The following is a 22,677-nucleotide window of genomic DNA, read 5'->3' as shown; positions in this document are numbered from 1 at the left end:
CTGAGTTCAGGGCTTGCTGAGCGGTGCAGAGGTGGAAGGAGTTTGGGAGATCCCCTGGCTTGTCAGAGCTCCCTGCCCCCCCCCCCACTCCACTCCCCCCCAACCACTCCCCTGCCCCCGGCACTGTCACTGAAGGCGAACCAGGACCCTGGATTCCAACCAGTGGAGTAGAGCGGTTGAGAGTGTGGGCTGTGGAACCAGAGAGCCTGGGTCCAAATCCCAGCTCCGACATTTTCTCACCGTGTCGTCTTGGGTAAATTACAAAACGTCTTTGTGCCTCAGTGTCCCCACTTTGTGGGCTTGCTGTGGGAATGAAATGAAATTAAATGAGTTCTTCTAAAGTATTGGAAGGGGCGCCTGGGTGGCTCAGTCAGTTAAGCATCTGATTCTTGGTTTTCGCTGGGGTCACGATCTCATGATTCATGAGTTCAAGCCCCGAATCAGGCTCGGCGCTGACAGTACAGAGCCCTCCTAGGATTCGCTCTCTCTCCCCCTCTCTCTCTTCCTCTCTCCTACTTATGCACGTGTACTCTCTCTCTCTCTCTCAAAATAAATAAACTTAAAAAAAAATAGTTAGTAAGGGCAGGGCTGGGTCTCCGGTCCAAGCCTGTGGATGCAAGGCCCATGTTCTCCCCCACATCGTGCTGTCTGATGCAAATATGATGTAAGCCACATTGGTCATGTTAAATTCTCCTGTAGCCACATTTTAAAAAGTGAAAACAGATGAAGTTAACATAATGATATATTTTACTGAACCCATATGTCCAAAATATCATCTCAACATGCTGTCAATATAAAAAGTTATTAATGAGCTATTTCACAGTCTACTTTTTTTCTTACCAAGTCTTCGAAATATGGTGTATACTTGGCATTTAAAGCCCATCTCAGTCTGGACCCTAAAGTTTCATCAGCAGTACTTGATCTGTATTCAGATTTCATAAAATTCGCTATGGCAAAGGTAGATTCACGTATCTAAGCAGCTCGAACGGTTTTTGAAGTTTTCCAACGACTGGATCGAATTATCAGTTTGTAAGATGAAGTTTAAACGAATTGCATTAAATAAAATGAAAATTGCAACCATACCGGACAGTGCAGCACAACACAGTTCTCCATTTTGGACAAAAGGATCTCTAACATCTCCAGATTTCTACTCCTCTTGCCGCATTTATACATACGAACTCTTTGCATATGATGAACCGCCCCCTGTAATGACAGACTGAGAGCACAGGACACATTTTCCATTTATATCGATAGGATATTGGAAGCACGATGTAGTGGTTTAAGAGTGGCTTCTCAAGCCAGACTGCCCAGGCTCTACGCTCGCCTCTAATGCTGACCAGCGGGGTGGCCGTGGGTGATTTGCTTAACCTCTCTGTGTTGCAGTTCTCTCTGTGATGACACAGGGAGGCTAATAGTTCCCACTTCATAGGATAGTTTCAGGATTCGAATAGATACTACATGGGATTAAAGCGCATTGATAATACTCATCATCTCTGGGGCATACAGTGAGTGTTCATTAGAGTTGTCTTTCATTATATATTTTATCTAATTATAATGAAAGGATCGAAGGACTTAAAGAGACCAGAAAGCTATCAGTCTGTTGTCTTGTAAGTGAGAAAACAGGTCTGGAGTATAAAAGACCCATCCGAGGTGACACAGAAAGCTAATGATAGAAATCAGCCCGGACCCACCTCCTCTAACACTCAGCCCCGGTGTGACCCCTCCACTCTGTCCCCAACAATCCTGACATTTACCAGAGAAGAAACGCCTTGACCCACGGAGCACACGAGCTCTTTGTTTCGCCTCCAGGCGTGAGTGTGGCTCTGGCTGACACGGCCACACTGGCCACGTGATCTGCCGGACCCTCTCCACAGGCTCGGGTGAGCAGAATGAGTGGACAGCTGGCTTCAAACTCATTGTGGGGGCACCTGGGTGGCTCAGTCGGTTAAGCGTCCAACTTCGGCTCCGGTCATGATCTCGTGGTTCATGAGTTCGAGCCCCGCGTGTCGGGCTCTGTGCGGACAGCTCTGCCCCTCCCCCACTTGGGCTCGCACTCTCTCTCTCTCTCTCTCTCAAAAAGAAACGAACACTAAAAAAACTCATTGTATTAGTACCGCGAGCCAACCACATGTTCTTCCCAAAAAAAGGCCCGCTTGTTTCTTTGGAGACCTTTAATTTTTAATTTGTCGTAGAAGATTTTAAAAATTTAAAGCAACCAAAAGAGAGAGAAAACAACAAAACTCACCGTATGGGCATATTTCCTGTTAGTGTTTTTATTTTTCCTATGCTTTTTTTTTTTTTTTTCTGTAGTAGAGATCACATTTCATTTATTTATATCCTTTTAGCATCTCTTCTGGGCAAGGCACTGTGCCAAGTGCCGGGGATATGGAACATCCCTGTCCCTGTGACCCTTAGAATCTAGCGGGCCTGATGGGAATCAACAGCACATCACTAAAACCACCGTGACTACATGCAACTGGGGCCATGGAGGGAAAAAGTCCAGGGTTCAAGGAGAGGACAGAATGGGGGACCGAACTCGGGCTCCCTCTGGGTCTCAGAAGACCTTCAGAAGCTTAAAACCGGGCTGGGTGGGGGCGGGGGGCCAGAGGGGAGAGCCCAAAGTATTTGTAGTTTTCCCCACATCATTAAAAACTCTTTGTGAATATCTTTTTGCAAATATTTTTATTGTTGATCCTCCTAACCGATCCGCCAGTTGCTTTTAGACAATTCAGTTGTCCCCAGTTTAGAGGACTGTAAATTTTTTTCTTATTAGAAACAAGGGAAGGGAAGGCTTTGTCTAACGTGTGTAGTATATTTTCATGTTCATGGTGAGCCTGCACTGGGGGGTCCTTCTTGTTCCCATCTTACAGAGGGAATGCCCGAGGCACAGAGAAGTTAAATGATTTGCCTGAATCGCACAGTTAGCAAAGGGCTCGGGGGCACCTGGGTGGCTCGGTCAGTTAAGCCTCCGATTCTTGATTTAGGCTCAGGGCATGATCTCACAGTTCGTGAGTTCGAGCCCCGCATCGGGCTCTGCGCTGGCAGCACGGAGCCTGCCTGGGATTCTCTCTCTCCTTCTCTCTGCCCCTCCCCCACTCACACTCTCTTAAAAGGAAAAAAAACAACAGAAAAGGGCTCAGGTGGAGAAAGGAATCTAGAACTTTCCAATTCTGACACATGGCCTCTAATCTCTATGGAGTATTCCAGATTATTTCTTTTTTTTTTTTTTTTTTTTTTTTTATTTATTTGTGGGACAGAGAGAGACAGAGCATGAACGGGGGAGGGACAGAGAGAGAGGGAGACACAGAATCGGAAACAGGCTCCAGGCTCTGAGCCATCAGCCCAGAGCCTGACGCGGGGCTCGAACTCACGGACCGCGAGATCGTGACCTGGCTGAAGTCGGACGCTTAACCGACTGCGCCACCCAGGCGCCCCCCAGATTATTTCTTTAGGACAGGTTTCCAGAAACGAAATGACTGGATCAAAAGGGCTCTGCTGCTGTTGTTCTCAAGGCCGTTGACGTGGGCTCATGACACTTTATACTGATGTTAAAAAGAAAACAATGTGCTTGTGACAGGTGACACATGCTCCCCTCCGCGCGCTGGTTCTCTCTGTGGGCCCCCTCCACGTACGTGGCTGTAGCCCTCCATCTCCACCCTGCCTTCCCCCAAACCCCGGCCCTGCACCATCGTCCTCTCGGCAAACACTTATTATGTCTATGCTTTTCTCGGCACATCTTTGGAGCCTTCAGCTGGTGTTTCTCTCACCCCGTGTGCCGGGCGTGCCCAGGGCGGTGTTCTGGTGACCCCGAAGGGGCCTGACAGCTCCCCTCCCCCACTTGCTCTGACACTGGGCCGGCAAGCTGGGCCTCGGCCTCTCCTTCAGGGTCTATGCCTCTTCCCTTTCCATGTCCCCCAGCTCTCCAAGCCCCGGGGTGTCCCACGGGCCTGGGTGACACAAGAGGAGGACAAGTGTCTCTCAGCCTCCAGGCAAGGTGACTCTTCATTTTTCCTGTCCTCAGTCGCCTACATTTCACGTTCCCTTGGCATCTTCCCCTGGCTACCCTGTCCAGGGTCCTGGCCTGTTCTGCTCGGGCCGGCCGGAAAAGCTGCTGTCCGTCGTCCTGCGCTGGGGGGGGGGTAAGTTTTTCTCCCCCCGGTCGGAGCCCTCCCCTCCATCTCTCATCCCTGTGGGTCCATACTTTTGCAGAACGGGGAGGGGCGCACAACTCAAGATGATTTTGTGGGGCACACAGCATAACCGAGTTTAGTATCCAATAACACGGAGCCGCGTGGGAAGAAAAAGATTTAATTATTTCAATGATTTTCTCTTCGAGGCTCTGTCATTCTTTCTGAGCCTATCAAAGAGACCGTCTTTATTCGATGATGACGCGCCTTTTAATATTTCTTATGCGGCTTTCCTTTTAGTACACTTAGTTTCGCAGTTAGCTTCCATTTGGGGCACGCCGTACTAAAAGTCCATTTGGCTCTATATTCGCTATATATTTGGCTCTATATTCGCTAAGTTTGCGCACGTCTACCTCGGTACCTGATTTTATAGAAATGGATTCATACCACCCATGGTTTTCTAAATACAGCCTTTTATCTCCTTTCCTTGTTTGCTTTCTCTCTCTCTCCCTCTCTTCTCCCACCAGCATAAGGCTCGGCCCCAGGACCAGTTACAAAATGTGAAGGGGCCCCCCCCAGTGCAATAGAAAAATGTAGAGCCCCTTGTTAAAAAACTATTAAGAATTTCAAGATGGAGACAGCACTAAACCACGTCCAGGGAACCTTCTGGGTTGGGGGCCTGTGAATGCACAGGTCACACGCCCATAAATCTGGCCCCCTCTGTCTCTCCCCCCACGCTCTTCCCCATGTCCATAGAATCGTACCAGTTCATAAAAGGTGTTTTTTTTTTCTTTTTGGCCATCGCTTTACCAAAATTGTATCACATTACACCTCCTTCCCTGCATCTTGCTTCCTTACTCAACACAGGATGGAAACCCCTCCAACCAGTGTGTCCATTTCATTCTTTATAAAGGCGGCATCAGAGGACATGCTGTAAATGGGCCATAATTCATTCCATTTCCCCAACGAATGAGCATTCACTCTGTGTCCAGTGATTAGTCATCCAAGACACCGCAATCCACACTTTTATAGTTGAGTATCTTAATGTAGTAGAGCAGATTCCCGGGAAAAGGTAACGGTTCCTTTTCAAATAAATTTACTCCAGCAAAAAGTGAATCAAATGCAAAGAAAAGTGTGAGACGCAGGACCAGACAAAGGCAGCAATGATGCCTGGGACGCACTGGTGCTGCGTTGGGCCCCGCGTGCCAGCCGAGGCCTGGATGCAAGGAGGGTGGGAGGGAAATTCTTCGTTTGTTCCTACAGGCACAGGACTCAGAGAACACAAAAGCCAGGATCCCTTCTTGGGATTGGGGGCAGGAAAATGCCTGGGACACAGAAAACAAACCCTTGAGAATGAATAAACTGCCTTGGTGACAGCTGTCCTTAAAGCTGGCAGGTCTAGGGGCGCCTGGGTGGCTTAGTCGGTTGAGCGTCTGACTTCTACTCAGGTCATGACATCACGGTTTGTGAGTTCGAGCCCCGCGTCGGGCTCTGTGCTGACAGCTCCCAGCCTGGAGCCTGCTTCGGATTCTGTGTCTCCTTCTCTCTCTGCCCCTCCCCCACGTGTGCTCTGTCTCTGTCTGTCTCTCAAAAATAAATAAATGTAAAAAAAAAAAATAAAACCTGGCAGGTCTACTCACTCCTCCATCAGCCAATCAGCAACCACGGGGTTGGACAGCCTGGGACACAGGGCTGGTTCAGCTTTGAGCCCCGCCCTCCAGGGTTTTCTGGTCTAGCAGAAAGCATGTGTGTTTTTGCACACGAGAGAGTGGTTTCCCAGACCCAGAGAGACACACGCAGTCGATCTAGGGCCCTCCACACACACACACACACACACACACACACACACAGATGCTTGCACACAAATGGTCACAACCACACACTCACACACCCACCACAATCACAAGCACATACACGCCACAGCCAACACCCCATTCCCCACCCCGGGCCCTGGCACACGTATTGAAAACTGTTACTCTGTGGCACTGGGACCATTGCTGTGGGAACCGGGATTCTGCAGTCCTAACCTCGGGGCGTCTGGATCCTGGTTCTGAATATTCCATTAGCCACAGAGTTTGTGCTCTGAATTCTGAGTCGTTTCCCTCCCCGGGGGTCAGGCCGGGCAGCCAAGCAGGGAGCTGGCAAGGACAGGCAATTCTAGGCCTGATTACTTTCTGTCTGAGTGATGGAGTGGCCCACATGGGTGCCTACAGGAGAGCTGTGTCTGCAGGCCTGAGCGTTGGGTGCGCCTGCGCGCACGGCTGGGTACGAGTCCGGAGAAGCTTCTCAGAATATGTAGCAGCCGTGCCTGAGTCTGCAGCCCCTAGATCAGTCAGGCCAGGCCAGGCTGGGCCGGGGTAACAAACATAGGGTAAAATCTTCATGGCTTACCCCAGCAGAGGTTCACTTCTGGGTTTTTTGGTTTTTTTGGAGGGTTTGCGTATGTTTTTTCGGAGGGGGCACCAGGATGTGAACCGGAAAAAAGGTTTACTTCTTGCACAAAATTCCAGTTGGGTCCACATTTCCCTCCATCTTGTGGTTGCATCAGGGCCTCCAATACTGGGTCAAAAGAGAAGAAAGAGAAGGAAGGGACGAAGGAGGCTCGCTGCCTCTTCCCCACATCGGCCCATCAGTGAGCACACGTCCTTCTGAATGCAGGGGAGAGACCCTGAATGCAGGGGTGCTCCTTTGGGAGCACAGCGGCCCTGGCCACAGCCCTCCCTTTCTGCGTCTGCAAACTGGAATATCCCTGCCCAGCACAGAGTCCATTCCTCGGAGACTATTCAAATCCAAGCTCTGCTTTTTGCTCAGCTGGGGCGGGGGTGCCTCGGGCCAATATCAGTCAGGGTCCCAACAGGAAACGGGAGGCGCTTTCAAAATAGGAGACTTTGAAGGGGCTTATTTACAAAAAGACTACTTACAGGGGCGCCTGGGTGGATCAGTTGGTTAAGCATCTTCAGCTCAGGTCATGATCTCAGTTTGTGGGTTCGAGTCCCGCATCGGGCTCTGCACTGACCGTGTGGAGCCTGCCTGGGATTCTGTCTCCTTCCCTCTCTGCCCCTCCCCTGCTTGTGTGTTCTCTCTCTCTCTCTCTCTCTCTCTCTCTCTCTCAAAAATAAATAAACATTTAAAAACACACAGAAAAACAAAAAGACTATTTACAAAGGATAAGGTAAGCAAGAACCAGAAGTGGCTGAGCTGTTGCCACTCTGGACCCAAGGAGACAAGACCAGGGAGTGGTCAGTGAGACCTGGAAGGAGAGAGTCAAGGACAGGAGGAGCCAGGGGAATAAGCACCTACCACTCCACGCTCCTCCCTCCCTCCTACCTCTGCTGGGGCTCCCCGTTGGCTGAGCCAAGCAAAAGCTAAAGGGCCTAGGGAGATGCTGATTTAGCCCAAACAGGTCAGCCCCCAGGGGGCCAAGAGGACAGGGCTCTGGAAAGACAAAGGGGTACCATCTGGGCCAGGCGATTGGTTTCTATTCTTTGGGCTTCCCTTTCCCAATTTGTAAAAAGCAAACGCTAATATCTACCTCACTGCCTGTTTGGAGGAAAATGGAATACTATCTGCGAGGACCTTGCATAACTTCAGCCTTTGGCAAATGTTAGTTTCTCCGCATCTGAAAGCTCTGCAGTCTGATGGTCCCGCCCCCCTATGCCACGATTACCCAGAAGCCTGGTGTGAGTTTCTCAAACAGGTTTTCCAAACAACAATGTTCTTCCTGACAATAACTCCCATTTGAGCTTCTTCTGTAGGTCTAGTATTTTATAGGTATTGACTCCTTTTCGCCTCACAATAGCTGCCTAAGTGCTATTGCCAACAAACTGGGACTCTGACCCAGAGAGGGTAGTAGCCCATCCACGGTCACTCAGCCAGGAAGTGTGTCCCCAAAGCCCCCAGTCACTCCTCCCTGCTCTACTCTGATGTCTGAGCACGTTTGCACAATTCAAAGGGGAAGTGGAAAATGCCCCAGAAGAAAGCTTGAGAATTTCCCTACCCTGAATGGAGGCAACTATGACCAATGCCCAGGGCTATGTCGTGTCAAGGTCCCCACGTAGCCACAGAAAGTGGCTCCAGAAAGTGTCCCCTGTCCTTGAAGACACCTCTGTGCCCTCTACCTCTGTGCTCACTCACCCACCATGGCCGCTGCTGGTTAATTTCAGGTCACCCGTCTCCAACCCCATCCGGCCAGTCCAACACCAGCAGCACAGAGACCCAGCCCTTGGAGTCAGGTAAGGAAACAATCTTTCTGGGGCGCACAGCCAGCTTTCTGAGACCAAGCGGGGGGTGTCCTGAGTGATGGGGAAAGGAAACAGACTTTTAGGGTATCAGGGAGGCTCCCTAACTTCCTGGCTCAGTGCCTGAGTCCTGCCATCACCTTCCCTCTGAGATCTTAGAACTGCCATCTTTGAAAGGCCACTGATAAAATGTCACATATGCTTGGGGCACCTGGGTGGCTCAGCCCATTAAGCATCCGACTCTCGATCTCAGCTCAGGTCTGGATCTCAAGGTCATGAGTTCAAGCCCCACGCTGGGCAAGGGGCTTACCTTAAAATAAAATGTCACGTATGGGTGGTCAAAATGTTCAGTAAGCATTTTAAGGAGACTTGCTGAGAACAAGCTGAAGAACTCTTAGTTGGGGAGGGGGGGGTTCTCCCAAGTGGGTCCTTGATTAACTTAACACATATTAAGTACCTACTCTGTGCAAAACTGTGTGCTATCCTGAGGGTGTAGTCCTGGGCAAAAATAGGCAGGTGGCTCCCCAAGGACGGTGTCTGGGTTACCACCATCCCAAGCAGCCCGTCTTCAACCCCATCACCAACCCCATATCCATCCTCCAGGGCTTCAAGGTCATGATGGCGGCCTCAATGGTAACCCTCAGAACAGCAGAGGGGCCTAAGAGTGGACGCATGGCATCCACAGTACAAGGGCAGGGCCTGGCACCCAGAACTCTGCCCTTCCTTCACACAAGGGTGCCCTGAGGACAGGGGCAAGAGAGGGAGGTTTGTGGGGACTGGACCCCTGGTTCTCTGTCACCCTAGATGGAACAAAGGCATCCTAACCTCTACAGTCACCCTCAGCCCCCGTCTCCTGACTCTAAGGAGAACCAGGTCAGGCCCGGAAGGGGGATTGGGAATGAACCAGCCCAGCCCCATTCTGCAGATGGGAAGGCTGAGGCCCAGAGCCCAGGAGGGTATAGTCTGAGGTAACACAGCAGGTCAGCGGTGGAGCCCCTGGAAGCCGCCGCCCCCCACTGCCATCTGGGATTTGCAGAGTCCCAATCGGTGGAGGTCTCAGCTGGCGTCTGGCACTTCCAGGAGAGCCGCTCGGGATCCGCCTGGTGAATGGGAGCAGCCACTGCAGCGGGACGGTGGAGGTCTGGATCCGGAAGTCGTGGGAGCCCGCGTGCGGGGCGTTCTGGAACCACAATGCCACTGAGGCCGCGTGCCGCGCGCTGAGCTGCGGCGGGGCGGGGGCAGCCGTCCAGCCCACCCTGACGCCCTCAGAGCTGCCGCCTAGTCCAGGCGCGGGGAACGCCAGCGAGGCCCCGAACACCACACTGGCCCTGGCGCCCGCCGTCCTGTGCAGAGGGCCCGAGTGGCCACTCTGCGACGTGGTGGAGCGTCCGTGCGACAGCGACAGGCCAGCTGAGGTCACCTGCGCAGGTACAAGTAAACCGCCACCTTGACCCTGCCTGCCCTACCCTCAGGCCTTCAAGCCATTGTCCCTCACTTCTCTCCCCAGCCCTGGCCACTGGACCCAAGGCCTGCCCGCCGGACCCTCCTTTCCCCCACCTCCCACCCCACCCCCCGCCGCCCGCCACCGGCCACCCACCACCAATGCAAGCACAGCTGGCTCCCACACTGGAGGACTGCAGCACTGTCTCATTTCCAGCTCTGAGCAAGTCCTCAGATCTGGACGCCGGACCTCTCCCCCTACTAGATCTCCAGCTCCGCCACTGTGGTCCCCAGCCTGACCCCTTGGCTCCCCAATCCTAACTGGGTCTCTAGCCCTTACCTACTGGTCCCGCCTCTGCTTTCGCTCAGGACCTCTATCTCTGCCCCTACCTCCCATGTGCATAAATATGCCACCTTCCCTGTGTCCCTTAGCAGCACGGCTCTCCAGCCCCGAGGACGGCCTGCTCTTCGGGCTCCGCTCACCAGGCCTCTAGCCCCACCCACCAGCCTGCAGCTCCGCCCACCCAGTCCGCAAGCCCGCAGATTTCCCCTGTCCCGCCCACCAGGTTACTAGCCCCTCCCACCGGCCCCATAGCCCACCCACAGGTCCTTAGTCCTGCGGAGTCCCCCACGTCTGCCCACTAGGTCCTCAGCCCTGACTGGGTTTTCCAGTCCTGCCCACCGAGCTACCAGCTCGTCTCATCGGATCCACCGCTAGGACCACCCTCCCCCCTCCCCCCACGCTCTTCCCAACCACCCACAAACCTCTTCTCCTTCCCCAGAGAACCGCGCGGTGCGGTTGGTGGGCGGCAGCGGTCCGTGCGCCGGCCGCGTGGAGATGCTAGAGCGCGGCCAGTGGGGGTCGGTGTGCGACGACACGTGGGACCTGAAGGACGCCCACGTGGTGTGCCGGCAGCTGAACTGCGGCTGGGCGGTCCAGGCCCTGCCCGGCCTGCACTTCGCGCCCGGCCAAGGACCCATCCACCGGGACCAGGTGAACTGCTCGGGGACCGAGGACCACCTGTGGGACTGCCCTGGGCTGCCAGGAAACGGCTACTGCGGTCACAAGGAGGACGCCGGCGTGCTGTGCTCAGGTGAGCCGGGGGTCATCTACCCGCACTTACTGGGAGCCGGGAGGGATGACCCCTGCCGGAGCGAGGTCGAGTCCTCGCAAATACGGGGACAAGCAAATAAGAGACAAGCACATAAGAGACAGGCAACATCGGAGGGAGAGAGTGACAAGCGCCCTAAGAAAGCAAGCCAGGTGGAGTTTAGAGGGAGACAGGACTCCAGAGTTGGAGGTTAAGCCTGCCCACCTCCTGGAGGAAGCCACATGGGTGGTGAGACTCTTCCCCAGGGCCAGCCGGTCACCGGGTTCAGAGCAGCAAGGGGAGCCGGACGGAGGAGGCTGTCAGCCTTCCAGATGAGGCCACGAAGCTCTGGTCCAGCCAGTGTTTCTTTCTACTTGTGCGCGGGCATGGGGGCTGGGGAGAAGCGGTCTTGGTAAATAGGGGTTCTGACTCAGTAGGTGCGGGCAGGGCTTGAGAGTCTGAGTTTCTGACCAGATCCCACGCCACGCCGATGCTGCAGATCCACGGACCACAGTTTGAGTAGCAGAGCAGCATGGGCCAGTGTAGATGGCAGCAGATGATGTGTGGGCAGATATAGACGGGGAAGGACACGGATTCTGGAGACTGGTTGGCTGTAGGGTGTTTGCATCCATGAGCCAGGCCTGCTTGGGGGGGGGGGAGCGGGGGGGTTCAGCCCAAAGGGTCCTGACCTGACTCTGCCCCCACCCCCACCCCCCGCACCTCTCCTCTGCAGAGCACCAGTCCTGGCGCCTGACTGGGGGCGCCGACTCCTGCGAGGGGCAGGTGGAAGTACATTTCCGTGGGGTCTGGAGCACAGTGTGTGACAGTGAGTGGTACTCCTCGGAGGCCCAGGTGCTCTGCCGGACCTTGGGCTGTGGGACCGTGGCCACAAGACTCCAGGGGCTGCCCCATTCCCTGCCGGGGAAAATGTACTACTCATGCAAGGGGGAGGAGCCCACCCCCTCTGATTGCTTCTGGAGGTTCAACAACCCCTATCTCTGCAGACAGTCGAGGGCAGCCAGAGTCCTCTGCTCAGGTATCCCTCCTCCCCACCCCTACCTCACCTACCCCCGGATGTAGACTAGCGATTCCACCCGAATCTGAAGCCTGAGAACTGGTGGGCCAGGGACCACGGCTTGGACTAGGTCAGGAATGACAACTACTGGCCTTCCAGGGACCGTTGCCCTTACCATGCCCAGGGAGACACGGCTAATTAATCAGGGCACTCTTGCCCCCAGATTCCTCAATTCAGCCCCCAGATCATGACGTCCAATATTTGGTGAGACATTCCTGCATGCTAAGCAATGGTCTCTTGACCGGAACTGGCTCAAGGACATGAAACCAACTGCTATCCCAGGGCTGGTGGCATAGAAGGATAACAGTGGGAGACACTAATAACATCAGCGACAGAGTCTGGGGCCCCGATCACGTGCCAGGCATTGGGGAGCACCCGGTACCTCTTATTTCCGCTAAGCCTCATTTCCCCACTAAGAATCGGACTCTGCCGTATTTCGCCAAATCTAAGGCGGCATCGGGAGGTCACGCTTATTATTTTATGTACCATAAAGGACAACAATGCTGCCAAAATAAACTCGTGGCACGCCATCCATTGTAACAATGGATGCCATCGCCCCAATTTCGGAGGTGTTAAACTATGACAAAGCCAGAGCGTTAGACCCAGAGAAACATGGCATTAGGCGTCGCGAGGGAGCTCAGACACCTGTCTACGAAGCCTAGCTCCACCGTTTACCCACTGGGGCGGGGGGGTTCAGTTCCATGACCGTGTGGTTGCCGATCCTTGCCCTTTCGCAGGGTAGCTGGGAAATCGGGTGATATCCACCCAGGGACTTTGTAAGCCCCGTCCCTTACCTGTCAAGCGATTATGATAGTGATCGTAATGTCGGCTTCCCAGCTCCCGAGGCCAATGTGAAGAACGAACCCAGGACTTGACAGAAAAAGAGATTTGGGGTCTGTAGCAGATTTTACAGAAAGAAAGGATCATTCTTTTCTCATCAGCCTCTTACTCTAACCCAAGAAACTTCCCAGCATGAAGTTTCCTTAGTGTAGGCGGTGGGGGGTGGGAAAGGCAGGTTTTCTTACCCATATGCACCCCCAAGTTCCAGGTCACTTGTCTGTCTTGCTCAGTTTCTAACACAAGGACTGGCACACAGTAGGCGCTTGGTAATACGTGTTGAGTAAATGATCGGTGCTTTCTGACAGGCTCCCGAAGTCTGCTCAATCTGTCCACTTCCGAAGCCCCTGCAAGCGTTCAGCCGGTCACTGTGGGTGAGTGTCGCTGGGTGTGCGGTTTCTCAGGGAGGTGGGTGCACGCCTCCCACGTCCCCTACCTCCAGCCGATGGACTTGCCGCTCCCTCCGCCCCCTCCCTGTCCCCGGGCTCCATTCTGTGGGTGCTTTTGCCCCTCTCCTCTCCCCTCCCTGCCATGTAAGCTCCACAGCTCTCCCGAATCCTGGTATTTCATGGACAGGAGCCCACTCTCCTGTCGGGCAGGAGAACAGAGCTGGAGAGAGCCAGCGCTGACCTGGTCTGACACGGGCCAGTGGCAGCTCACAGTCAGTGGGTTGATAACATCCCAGGCACCGGTCCAGAGCTTTGCCATCATTAGTTCCCGGCCCTGTAATGCTCCTGGTGTCCCCATCGGGGAGGTCTCATTAGAGCCTTTACACGGAGAAAAAAGCTCGCGCTCACAGGATGAAGGCGCAGCCAGCCGGCATTTGGCCGGAGTTTGCATCCAAGGCTCTGATCTGAACCAGGCTTGGTCTGCCCGCCAGCTGTGTGTAGCTTGGCTGACTTCCAGGAAGACTCCTGAGGCTCAAAGCCCAGCCGTGTCCCCTGCTAGCTGGGTAATGTTGGGCTGAGTCTCTCTGAGCCTCAGATCCCTTGACTATAAAGTGGGGATGATAATCGCCGTAGCTTTCTCCTGGCATTGCTGTGAGTCTCCAGTGAATTCATTTTTTAAAGCACTTAGAACAGGGCAGAGCACACGGTAAGCACTGCCGGAGCATTAGGTGTTCTCGTGATTAGTTAGTCCGGGCACGGAGCCCCTTGGCAACCCCGGGATAGGCAGGGGGCCTGGCCCAGGTTCACGGGCTGGGTGCCGTCCCCTGCTTCCACTGGAGGAAGGTGGACAGGGGCCTGGGGACGGAGTGGAGGGGCACTAAGTCCTGACAGACAACTGGCAATGGATGAAGGCACAGAGAGGGAATGGAACGCTGGGAAGGGTACGGGCTGTAGGGTGAACTCCTGCCAGGACCCCGGACACCCACTCGCATACTCCCTCTCTCTCTCTGAGGTCAAGGTGGGAAGCCTCATCAGCCTTCAAAGAGCAAAGAAAGATCCACCTCCAAGGACCACACTCTAGCCCTTGGCCCCACAGCCCTGCCTTCAGCCTGTCCCTCTGGGCCCGAATTCACTGGTCTCTTCATGGCCCCCGCAGCCCAGCCTCCCTTTTACACCCACTTCCTGCTGCTAAACCCACCTCCCACCCTGGTTCAAGTCAAGCCCTTTGCAGATGCAGGGGAGGGGAAAAAATGAGAACAGGGAGAGGGTAATTTCTTGGCAGTGGGGAGCAGTCACTATGCCCAGCCAGGGGGTCAGGATGCTTGCATCCCACCAGCCCCCTGTGGTGCTGTCACTACCCTTCATCCAGCCCTGTGGCCTAACACCGAGGAGGAGATGAGTCCCATCTCTCCTCTCTCGAGGGCTCCAAGCACCTGCCTCATTATAGCCTCTTTGCAGGCTTTGGGTTCTTTTTTAGCAGGGGTGGCACCGAGAGAGGGGTGAAGACAGGAAGTCACATCAGGGCTGCGGACCTGGGAGGTCCAGAATCACGGCCCTCACCTCTGCCCTCAGGGAGTACGTGTCTGATGGGAACGATGCATCCAGGGCACAGAAAGGACATCTCGCCCTCCTGATGGTCTGTTCGCTGCCAGAGGTGGCTCCACGTCACCTTCTCTGGAAAGCCAGCCTCGGTGTCCACCTCCCACCCTGCCCTACCAGAGAAGGCCCCTTGTAAGGCCTCATGCCTGCCCATACCTCCTTCCCAGTAAGCCTGGCGCCATATTGGATTGAGTCAACGTGTTGATCTCCCCACTAGACAGTGGCCCTCAAGGCCTATGATGCCAATGTCGTATTTGTATCCCTAGAGCCTAGTGGGCACACAGTGGGCACTCAGTGATTACTGAGCGGGTGGCCAGGGGAAAGGCTCACTCAGCTAATTGTTCATTCAACATTTCTTGGGCACCTCCCAATATAAAGTGTCTAAAAGCAGATGGGGACATTCGGAAAAAAGAAGAGAGGAGGAAGATAAGTCCAAAAGGGAAGTAGGTTGGCTGCAGAGATGCTGGAGAGGCAAGAAGTCTATGTCCGTTCCTCTTTCTGATTTGGGGTTCTTGCTTCCAGAACCTACTACGATCCAGAAAGCAGAAGCCTGGAAATCGCGAGAACTAATGCTTTTCATCCTCTGCATCATTCTGGGAATCCTCCTCCTTGGCTTACTCATCTCCACAGCCTTCATCTTCTTGAAAGTTAAAGGAAAATACGGTAGGTGCAGAGTTCTGGGAGCCACAGGAAAGGCCCAGAGAGGGAAAGCAGCAGGCCTGAGGTGTGGCCTTCTCAGGGGGATGGGGGCCTCAAGGGACTCAGCAGAATGGAGCACCACCCAGCAATGGCCACCCAGCCCAGACCCCTGGGAGCACCTCCCGATGGGCAGGATTTTCCCAGCATGCCTGGCAGAAGCGGTCCATGGGAGGACTAGACTGCGTGCGTGCGTGTGGATTCGAGGGAGAGATGGGGAGAGAGGCATCTCCGTGAGAACAGGACCAGCTAGACCGGGAGAGACCAAAAAGTGACTTATAGCGTCTCTGCCTCTCCTCTCTCAGCCCTGCCCATTATGGTGAACGACCAGCACCCACCCACCACCACCCCAGAGGGGATCAATAGCTATCAAGATGTTCCCATCACCATTTCCAAAGAAGAAGGTACGATGTCCACCACCCTGGGAGTGAGGAAGGCTGGGGAGGACAGGAAAGGAATCCTTTTTTGGAGGGTCAGACCTGTGTAGGTCAAAGCAGCGTCCCAGTTGGAGATGAGACCTCAGCCAGCCCACTGGTGCCCGTGGGACCTTGAGCATGTCGTGCCTCGATCTGGGCAGAGGACCCTCCAAGGCAGTCGTTCTAGACTAGGCTTTAGAGTTCTGGAATAATACAGGGCATTTCTCAGAGGAAAGTTCTGCCCTGCTAATTGGCTGGTAGGTTTGTGATATTATCGCGTCTTTCAATAGCCTCAATCAGCCTTCCTGCAGAGCCCCATCCAGGTTTCCTGGAACATAATTTTATTTCATTTTTCTGAATGAAAAAAAAAATCAGATCAGTCATCCATCTTTTACAACGTAGGGATTTATACCTCTTGAAAGTCTTGTAAAGGAACTCGAGTTTCATTGCATTGCATTATGACTGCATTAAATCACCTTTATTTGAAAGCATTCGGTGACCGGAAAAGCAATACAAAACTCAGCCAAATTATATACATATTCTCTCTGCACGGTATCCGTGTATTTGAGAAGAGACTATGAATACAGAACTTAGCACACAAGTTGGGCCCAGAGCATTCGCTCACTGAATGTTATGGTCTCGAGGTTAAGAGCCACACTGCCCGCTTCTCTGGGCAAGGTGAGAACCTCCCTGTGCCTCAGTTTCTTCGGCTGTAAAAGAGGGACCGTAATGCACCTACCTCACAGAGTTGTTCTGAGAATCCAGACGAGATCATGTTTTAAATGTTAGAACAGCGCCTCACATGTAGTGACTGCACCTTCCTTGTGAAATAAACACGTGTTATTAGTTCCCCGTGTTTGAAGTGGGGCGGGGGGGAGCTTGGAAAACCCAGGCTGGATGGGCTTGTACAAGATGGGCTACCCCGTGCTCTCCCTGCCACTCTGTCTCTGGTCCCCCCCACCCACGCTCTCTGCTGCCTCTCCCTGCGCCTTTCTGCCCACCACTCCCCGGTGCCCCAACTCTGCTCTCTCCCCAGTTCCCAAGCTGCCCATCCAGGTCCAGGCCCTACCCCCCAAGGACTCGGACTCCAGCTCGGACTCAGACTATGAGCATTATGACTTCAGCGCCCAGCCTCCCGTGGCCCTGACCACCTTCTACAGTGAGTGCCTGGGCCCCCGAGGGCCCACCCGCCCCTACCAGGGAGAGGGCCCATGTGGCTGGGGACCCTCCGTAGGTTCCATCTGGTGACCCCTGCATGACATGGGTTGAATGCCCCTTCTTACCCACTGGATCCACTGCAGATGGTCCTACACTAAGGCTCTCACAATACTTTGTGACCCTAGAGACCTCTCCATGGCTCCAACTTCCTTCTTTCCCACGTTTGTTTCTGGCCACGCAGGGTCTTAAGACCCGCCCCTTGACATTCACCAGAAGGTGGCTGTGGCCGTGTTAGACAAGCAAGTCCAAGCAAGAGACATTCATTCAGATGGTTTCTCCCACACCCCTTCTGCGTCCCATTCTGCCCATCAACCTGGCACCCTCCCCTCCTTTCATGGGCAAGCCCAGCTTGAACCTCTCAGCCGGCTTTTCCAGCTTTCCTTCCCGCCTGCTGGGGATAGGACGAGGAAAGACAGTGCTTAAGGCAGGGCCCATGCAATGCTGGAGGTTAGAGCACAGAATCCCATGCCTATTGTGAAGTCCCTTGGGAGCTTGTCAAACATTCCCCGGTTCTCCCCGGGACCCACCATATAAGCGACGATGAGAGTTTGGCTGTGTGTGATGGAGGTCCCCAAATGACAGCGTCCTAAGAAGTCGGCAGGGACCCAGTCTCCTCCTTTCTTGCCGCTGTGCAATCCCTAAGCTGTTGCCCTTGTCCACATGGTCCAGCGTGGCTCACTACAACATCCACATTCTGGGCAGCAGGACGGGAAGGGAAGGTGAAGCATGCCCTACCCTAAAAGGCAGGATGTCAGAGATGCCCACATCACAGCCACCCACATCACCCCGGCTGGAACTTAAGCCCCCCCCCCCCCCCAGCTGTAAGAGAGGACGACAGACGAAACCTCTGTCCCAAGCAGCTGTGTGTCCAGATAAAGGCCAGAGGGGAGAATGGATATTGGGGACCACCGGTTGTCTGTGCCCCACCCGGCACACCAGGGCCAATGGGGTGGGAGGTGGGTGATTCCACTTCTGCTCTGTGCCACAAATCAGCATTTGGGAGCCACCGGGATGAGGCATCCTTAGAGCCCGGGATTCTGAGCCCAGGCACATAAGAGGCAAGACCAGGAGTCCAAAATCCTGTGACATTGTGAAGGAAATTCAGGGGTACCGGTTCTGAGAGAGCTGACGGCAAGGTTCCAGACCCTCAAGTCCTTAAGACTCAACAAATCCACATCTCTCCAGTTCTGAAACAGGGAACTGGATGTAAGCAAGGCTTCCACTCCGGAAAGTTCTAGGTGCTCTTAGAAAGTTCTAGGTGCTCCTAGAAGGCACTGCCTGCCCCTTTCCTGCCCAGAGTCTCCAGGGCATGAGCGGAGAGCCCAGGACTCTTCCTATTTCCTTAAGGAGGAGGAGGGACAGCTGGCGGGCCAGAGAGGCTCGAGGCACTGGGGTCTCTGGCCAGAAGCAGCCTGTCTCCGTGCTGGTTAGAGATTGAGGTTTGGGGTCTGGCTGGACAAGAGCCTGGGGTGTGATGGGAAATTCTAAGCCCCTCGGTACCCCTGGGCTTGTCCTCCTCCACTGCTCGGCCTCAGGGCCCCCTCCCAAGTCCCGAGGCCCACCCACCCCTCCTCCGGGCTCCCAGGACCAGGAGGTGGACCTTCACCCCTCCTCACCACTGCTCTGCTTCTAGATTCCCAGCGGCACCGGGTCACGGAGGAGGAGATCCAGCAGAGCAGGTTCCAGATGCCTCCCCTGGAGGAAGGTGAGTCAGTGATACGGGATGTCGGCCCCGACCGAGTTGAAAGCCCCCTTGGTGCATTGCCGCTTCTTTCCTCACCATCCTCCCTTTCCTGGCCCAGGACTTGAAGAGACGAGTGCCTCCCAGGTCCCACCCGCCAGGGCTGGACACTACATCGCAGACACGCCCTCCCTGGGCTCTCAGCGCCACCCAGGAAGCAACAGGGGATCCAGCACGTCCTCCGGGGAGGATTACTGCAACAGCCCCAGTAGCAGGCTACCTCTGTGGACCCCTCAGGTGTTTTCTACAGAGAGGAGCCCCTTCTTGGAGCAGCCCCCGAACTTGGAGCTGGCTGGCTCCCAGGCTACCTTTTCAGGTAAGCTGGGCCCAGGAGGACTCTGCGTGTACCCCAGCCTCCCATCCCGTAGCCGGCCTGGCTGGAGGAAGCGTGCAGCCGGAAGCCCTGAGCCAGGCTGAGTTCGGGATCCCAGCCCCAGCCCTGTAGCCACTCGCTGTGTGACCTTGGGCAAGCCTCCACCCCTCTCCGGACCTTCATTTTCTTATTCGTGGTCAAGCCAGGGACTTCACTATTGTGAGTCAGGAGGGCCTCCTAGCCCTGGCAGCTCGTGAGCTGGCTGTCCCCAGGCAGAGAGTGACCGGCTCTGGGGCTTTCCGGCAGGGCCCTCGGCTGACGACAGCTCCAGCACCTCCTCCGGGGAGTGGTACCAGAACTTCCAGCCGCCGCCCCAGCCTCCCTCGACGGACCAGTTTCAGTATCCAGGTGCCAGCGGCAGGGGAGGTGGGTCCCGGAAGGGGGGGATGGTCAGGGGCAGCGGGTGCACGCGTAGGGGGAGCTCTGGATCCATCGGATCCATCGGCCCAAGGGGAAAAGAAAGGAAGTAAAATGAGGAGGTGGGGAACACGGATGGGGATGAGACAGAGAAAGACTCAAAGAGTGCCTTGAGAGGAAGTGAGCTCCCCATTAGCGGAGGCATTCAAACAGAAGTGGCCGATGGTCCCTTGGGGGGGACACTGAGGTGGCAAGCGTCTGCCAGCACTCAGTCGCCCAGCACTTCCTGTGCAAGCTTGGGGACTGTAGCCCTACACCGCACAGACGAGGCTCTGCCTTCTGGGCTGACAGGCCAGCAAGGGAGCTGGCCGCGACCAAGAGCATACAACGGGAGTCTCATCACTGCACACCGCCCGGCATCACAGGGGAGGGGGCGGACTCGGACCCGCTCGGCTCTGTCCCATGGGGCAGGAGGGGCGGTGACGAGCCTCCCACTAACCCGAGCCCCCTGGCCACACAGGATCCCCCAGGCCCCAGCCTGGTTCCACTGGCAATGAGGACTATGACGACATCGGGGCATCCTAGGCCGGGCCCACGAGAGGCTCCGGCGACTCCCTTCCGCTGGACTCCTGCTCTCCCTGCCCCCGCTCTCCCACCCCGTCCTCCCAGCTCGCCACCCCCCACCCAGGGGGCTGAGAAGCCTCCCCCGGAGAGATGCAACGAAAGCCCTCACCTTGCACTGCTCAGTCTCCATCCATCAAACAGAAGCTGCTGGCCCAGCCCTCCCCCGGCCCCAAACAGCCACAAGGTGGAGGGTGCTGCCTCGGAGAGGTGGTGAGCTCTCCGTCTCAAGGATGAACGAGCCGCCTGGGCCACCTCTCAGCAGGCTGCAAGGAGGGGCTGAGCTGAATGACTCCTGAGGCCCCTTCGGGTCCTCAGGCGTCTACGATGCGTTTGTTTCTCCGGGTTCTCAGATGACTCCGGGTCCAGAGGTGCTGAGAGAACAGAAACAGGCCCCGTCCCAGCGCTGCCCAGGGACGCCCCACGTGCAGGGGCTGCTGGGCTGCTTCGGCAGGTGGATTCTGGGGCTGGGGGTGGCACACCCACTGGCCCAGGTTGGCAAGGGCCCGGGCACGGAGTCCAGCCTTCCTGGGAACCGCCAGCTGACCGCCAGCGGGACGACTGCCCCTCCCCCACGACCAAGGTGCTGGCGCCCGCAGCCAGCCCTGCCTCTAGAGACCCTTGGAGCCCACCGGGGCACAGCCCTGCTCTGCGGTGACTGTCCCTGGACAGAAGATCCTTATTCTAAGCTTCCCATGGCTTACGACGATGGCCCTAGCCCAGCTCCCCCATAGACCCAGAGCTGGGCGCCAGTGCCCACGGCAGCAGGAGGGGCCCAGAGGCTGTGCGAAGTACCTCGCGCCCATCTGTCTGCTTGGATTGCTGGGAGCTTCCCCGAGGAGCACGGGAATATACAGTGTCACACCCAGAGCCACAAACACGTCCCGGCAGCCTCCAGAGAGAGGCCCGAGGGCTTGGGGCCGGCTGCTGGTGTCCTGTTCCGAGGGTCCTGAGATTAAAGTAATTGCTGAATAAAAATGGGGCATTGAGTGACAAGTCCTTGAACTCTCGCGCGTGTGTGTGTGTGTGTGTGTGTGTGTGTGGAGGGCGGGACAAGGTGGACACAGACACCCGTGAGGGAGGTCAGTGGCTGCGTCCCTCTCTTCTCTGCCCCACTCGGCCGGCGCTGGCTCAGTAGCTCCACGGGTTTCCAAGACAGGGTCATGTGATTGACGCTCAGAGCTGCCGCCTGGCAAAGAATCGCTCCCAGGCCCGGGGGAGTTGAAATGAGCCTGGCATATGCCCAGAGGGGACGGGTTGTGGAGTGGCTTCGTACAGAGGAATCCTTTTCCTCCGTTGGCCCAGAGGCCGTGATTTGGGCCCAGTGGCAAGGGCCAGCGGCCGGCTCTGCCCGGGACTCAGGTTTCCTCCCAGAGCGGGCGGATGGTACAGGAGGCTGGGCCGTGGGTCCTGCCCAGCGGGGCTGAGGAGGGCCTGTTTTCCGTTCACCTGTCCCAGACTTGGAGAGAAAGCGAGCTCTCCCCAGGGCAACTGTCACAGGATGTGGTTCCCGGTGATGGCCCCCTTCTGGCCCTCTGAACCCTCCCCAGCCTTTGGGTTGAGGTGGGGGGGGGGGGATTTCTGGGGGAGGAGTCAGGGCTGGGGTGGGCCGGGACAGAGTCCCAGGGTGGTTTGTGAAAGTTTTTTGGTTTTTTGTAGCCTGGGTTCAAATCCCGTCTCCTCCCTGTGTGGCCTCTGGCAAGCCACTTGGCATCTCTGAGCCTTTGCTGTGAAGTTCATCTGGAAAGGGGGCATGGCAGTGATACCACACAGCTGGCGGCAAGGGTTAGAGGCTTAGTTCTTTCTCAGTGGAGGTGAGAGAGCTCCTTAAAAGGAGAGAGAGGGGGAGGAGAAGAGAAGACAGCCACCAATCCCTGGGTCTTAGCACCGTCTCGTTTTCCAGATGAGGACGCTGAGCCCCAGGAGGGAAAGGACTCGCCCAAGGTCACTCAGAGCATTAATAGTCAAGTCACAGTTCAGCCCTATCCCACCTACGCCCCCACCCGGCCCCCGCCACCACCCAGGACTCAGACAGGGGGCTGTTGACGCCCTCTGAGTTCTGGCTCCTCTCTGACGAGAGCCACCTCCCCATCCCTGGCCCCTTCTCCACCCACACACACCAGTCTGAGAGAAAGTGGGAAGCTCTGAGACGTGTCTCCCTTGCCCCCTTGCAGCCTGGTGGCACCAGGGTCACACGCGTCAGGGGGACTTTCTGACGCCTGGGGTCCAGAACCACAAGGCCTCCTGCGCTGGGTGATGGGGGCTGCTCACAGAGCCGGCCTTCCGCAGCCATCTCTATGCCTCCGGGGGACGTGGAGGGTTTCTTATGGAGCCAGACTGCGCCCGGAGTGGAGAGGCAGAGATCCGAATGGCATCCAGCTTCGATCCGAAGAGGGGAGGGGGTGGGAGCCTGGCAGGGAAGCGTCCCTAACTAACATAAGCTGGTGTGCTCACCGTCC

The 22,677-nt window shown here is 55.8% G+C and overlaps 1 protein-coding gene across 6 annotated transcripts in view; it reads left to right on the top strand.

The window, feature by feature from the left end:
• The window catches only part of CD6 (CD6 molecule), a 40,759-nt gene extending 19,563 nt beyond the window's left edge, over positions 1–21,196 (top strand). Inside the window, exons 2-13 of one of the 6 annotated variants that reach the window (XM_060606842.3) lie at positions 8,291–8,359; positions 9,446–9,793; positions 10,588–10,899; positions 11,630–11,932; positions 13,117–13,182; positions 15,319–15,459; positions 15,798–15,896; positions 16,945–17,067; positions 18,760–18,831; positions 18,929–19,183; positions 19,487–19,588; positions 20,118–21,196. In XM_060606842.3, coding sequence (XP_060462825.2) covers positions 8,291–8,359; positions 9,446–9,793; positions 10,588–10,899; positions 11,630–11,932; positions 13,117–13,182; positions 15,319–15,459; positions 15,798–15,896; positions 16,945–17,067; positions 18,760–18,831; positions 18,929–19,183; positions 19,487–19,588; positions 20,118–20,182 — 1,955 coding nt within the window. In that variant the 3' untranslated portion in view covers positions 20,183–21,196. Of the gene's footprint in view, positions 1–8,290; positions 8,360–9,445; positions 9,794–10,587; positions 10,900–11,629; positions 11,933–13,116; positions 13,183–15,318; positions 15,460–15,797; positions 15,897–16,944; positions 17,068–18,759; positions 18,832–18,928; positions 19,184–19,486; positions 19,607–20,117 lie in introns of all 6 variants that reach the window. The other 5 variants (XM_060606841.3, XM_060606843.3, XM_060606846.3 and 2 more) reach the window with 5 other exon arrangements.
• Positions 21,197–22,677: the final 1,481 nt, after the last annotated feature.

Source organism: Panthera onca, chromosome D1 (assembly GCF_046562875.1).
Source record: "Panthera onca isolate mPanOnc1 chromosome D1, mPanOnc1 haplotype 2, whole genome shotgun sequence".
Lineage (NCBI taxonomy): Eukaryota > Metazoa > Chordata > Mammalia > Carnivora > Felidae > Panthera > Panthera onca.
This window is presented reverse-complemented; position numbering and strand designations above follow the sequence as displayed.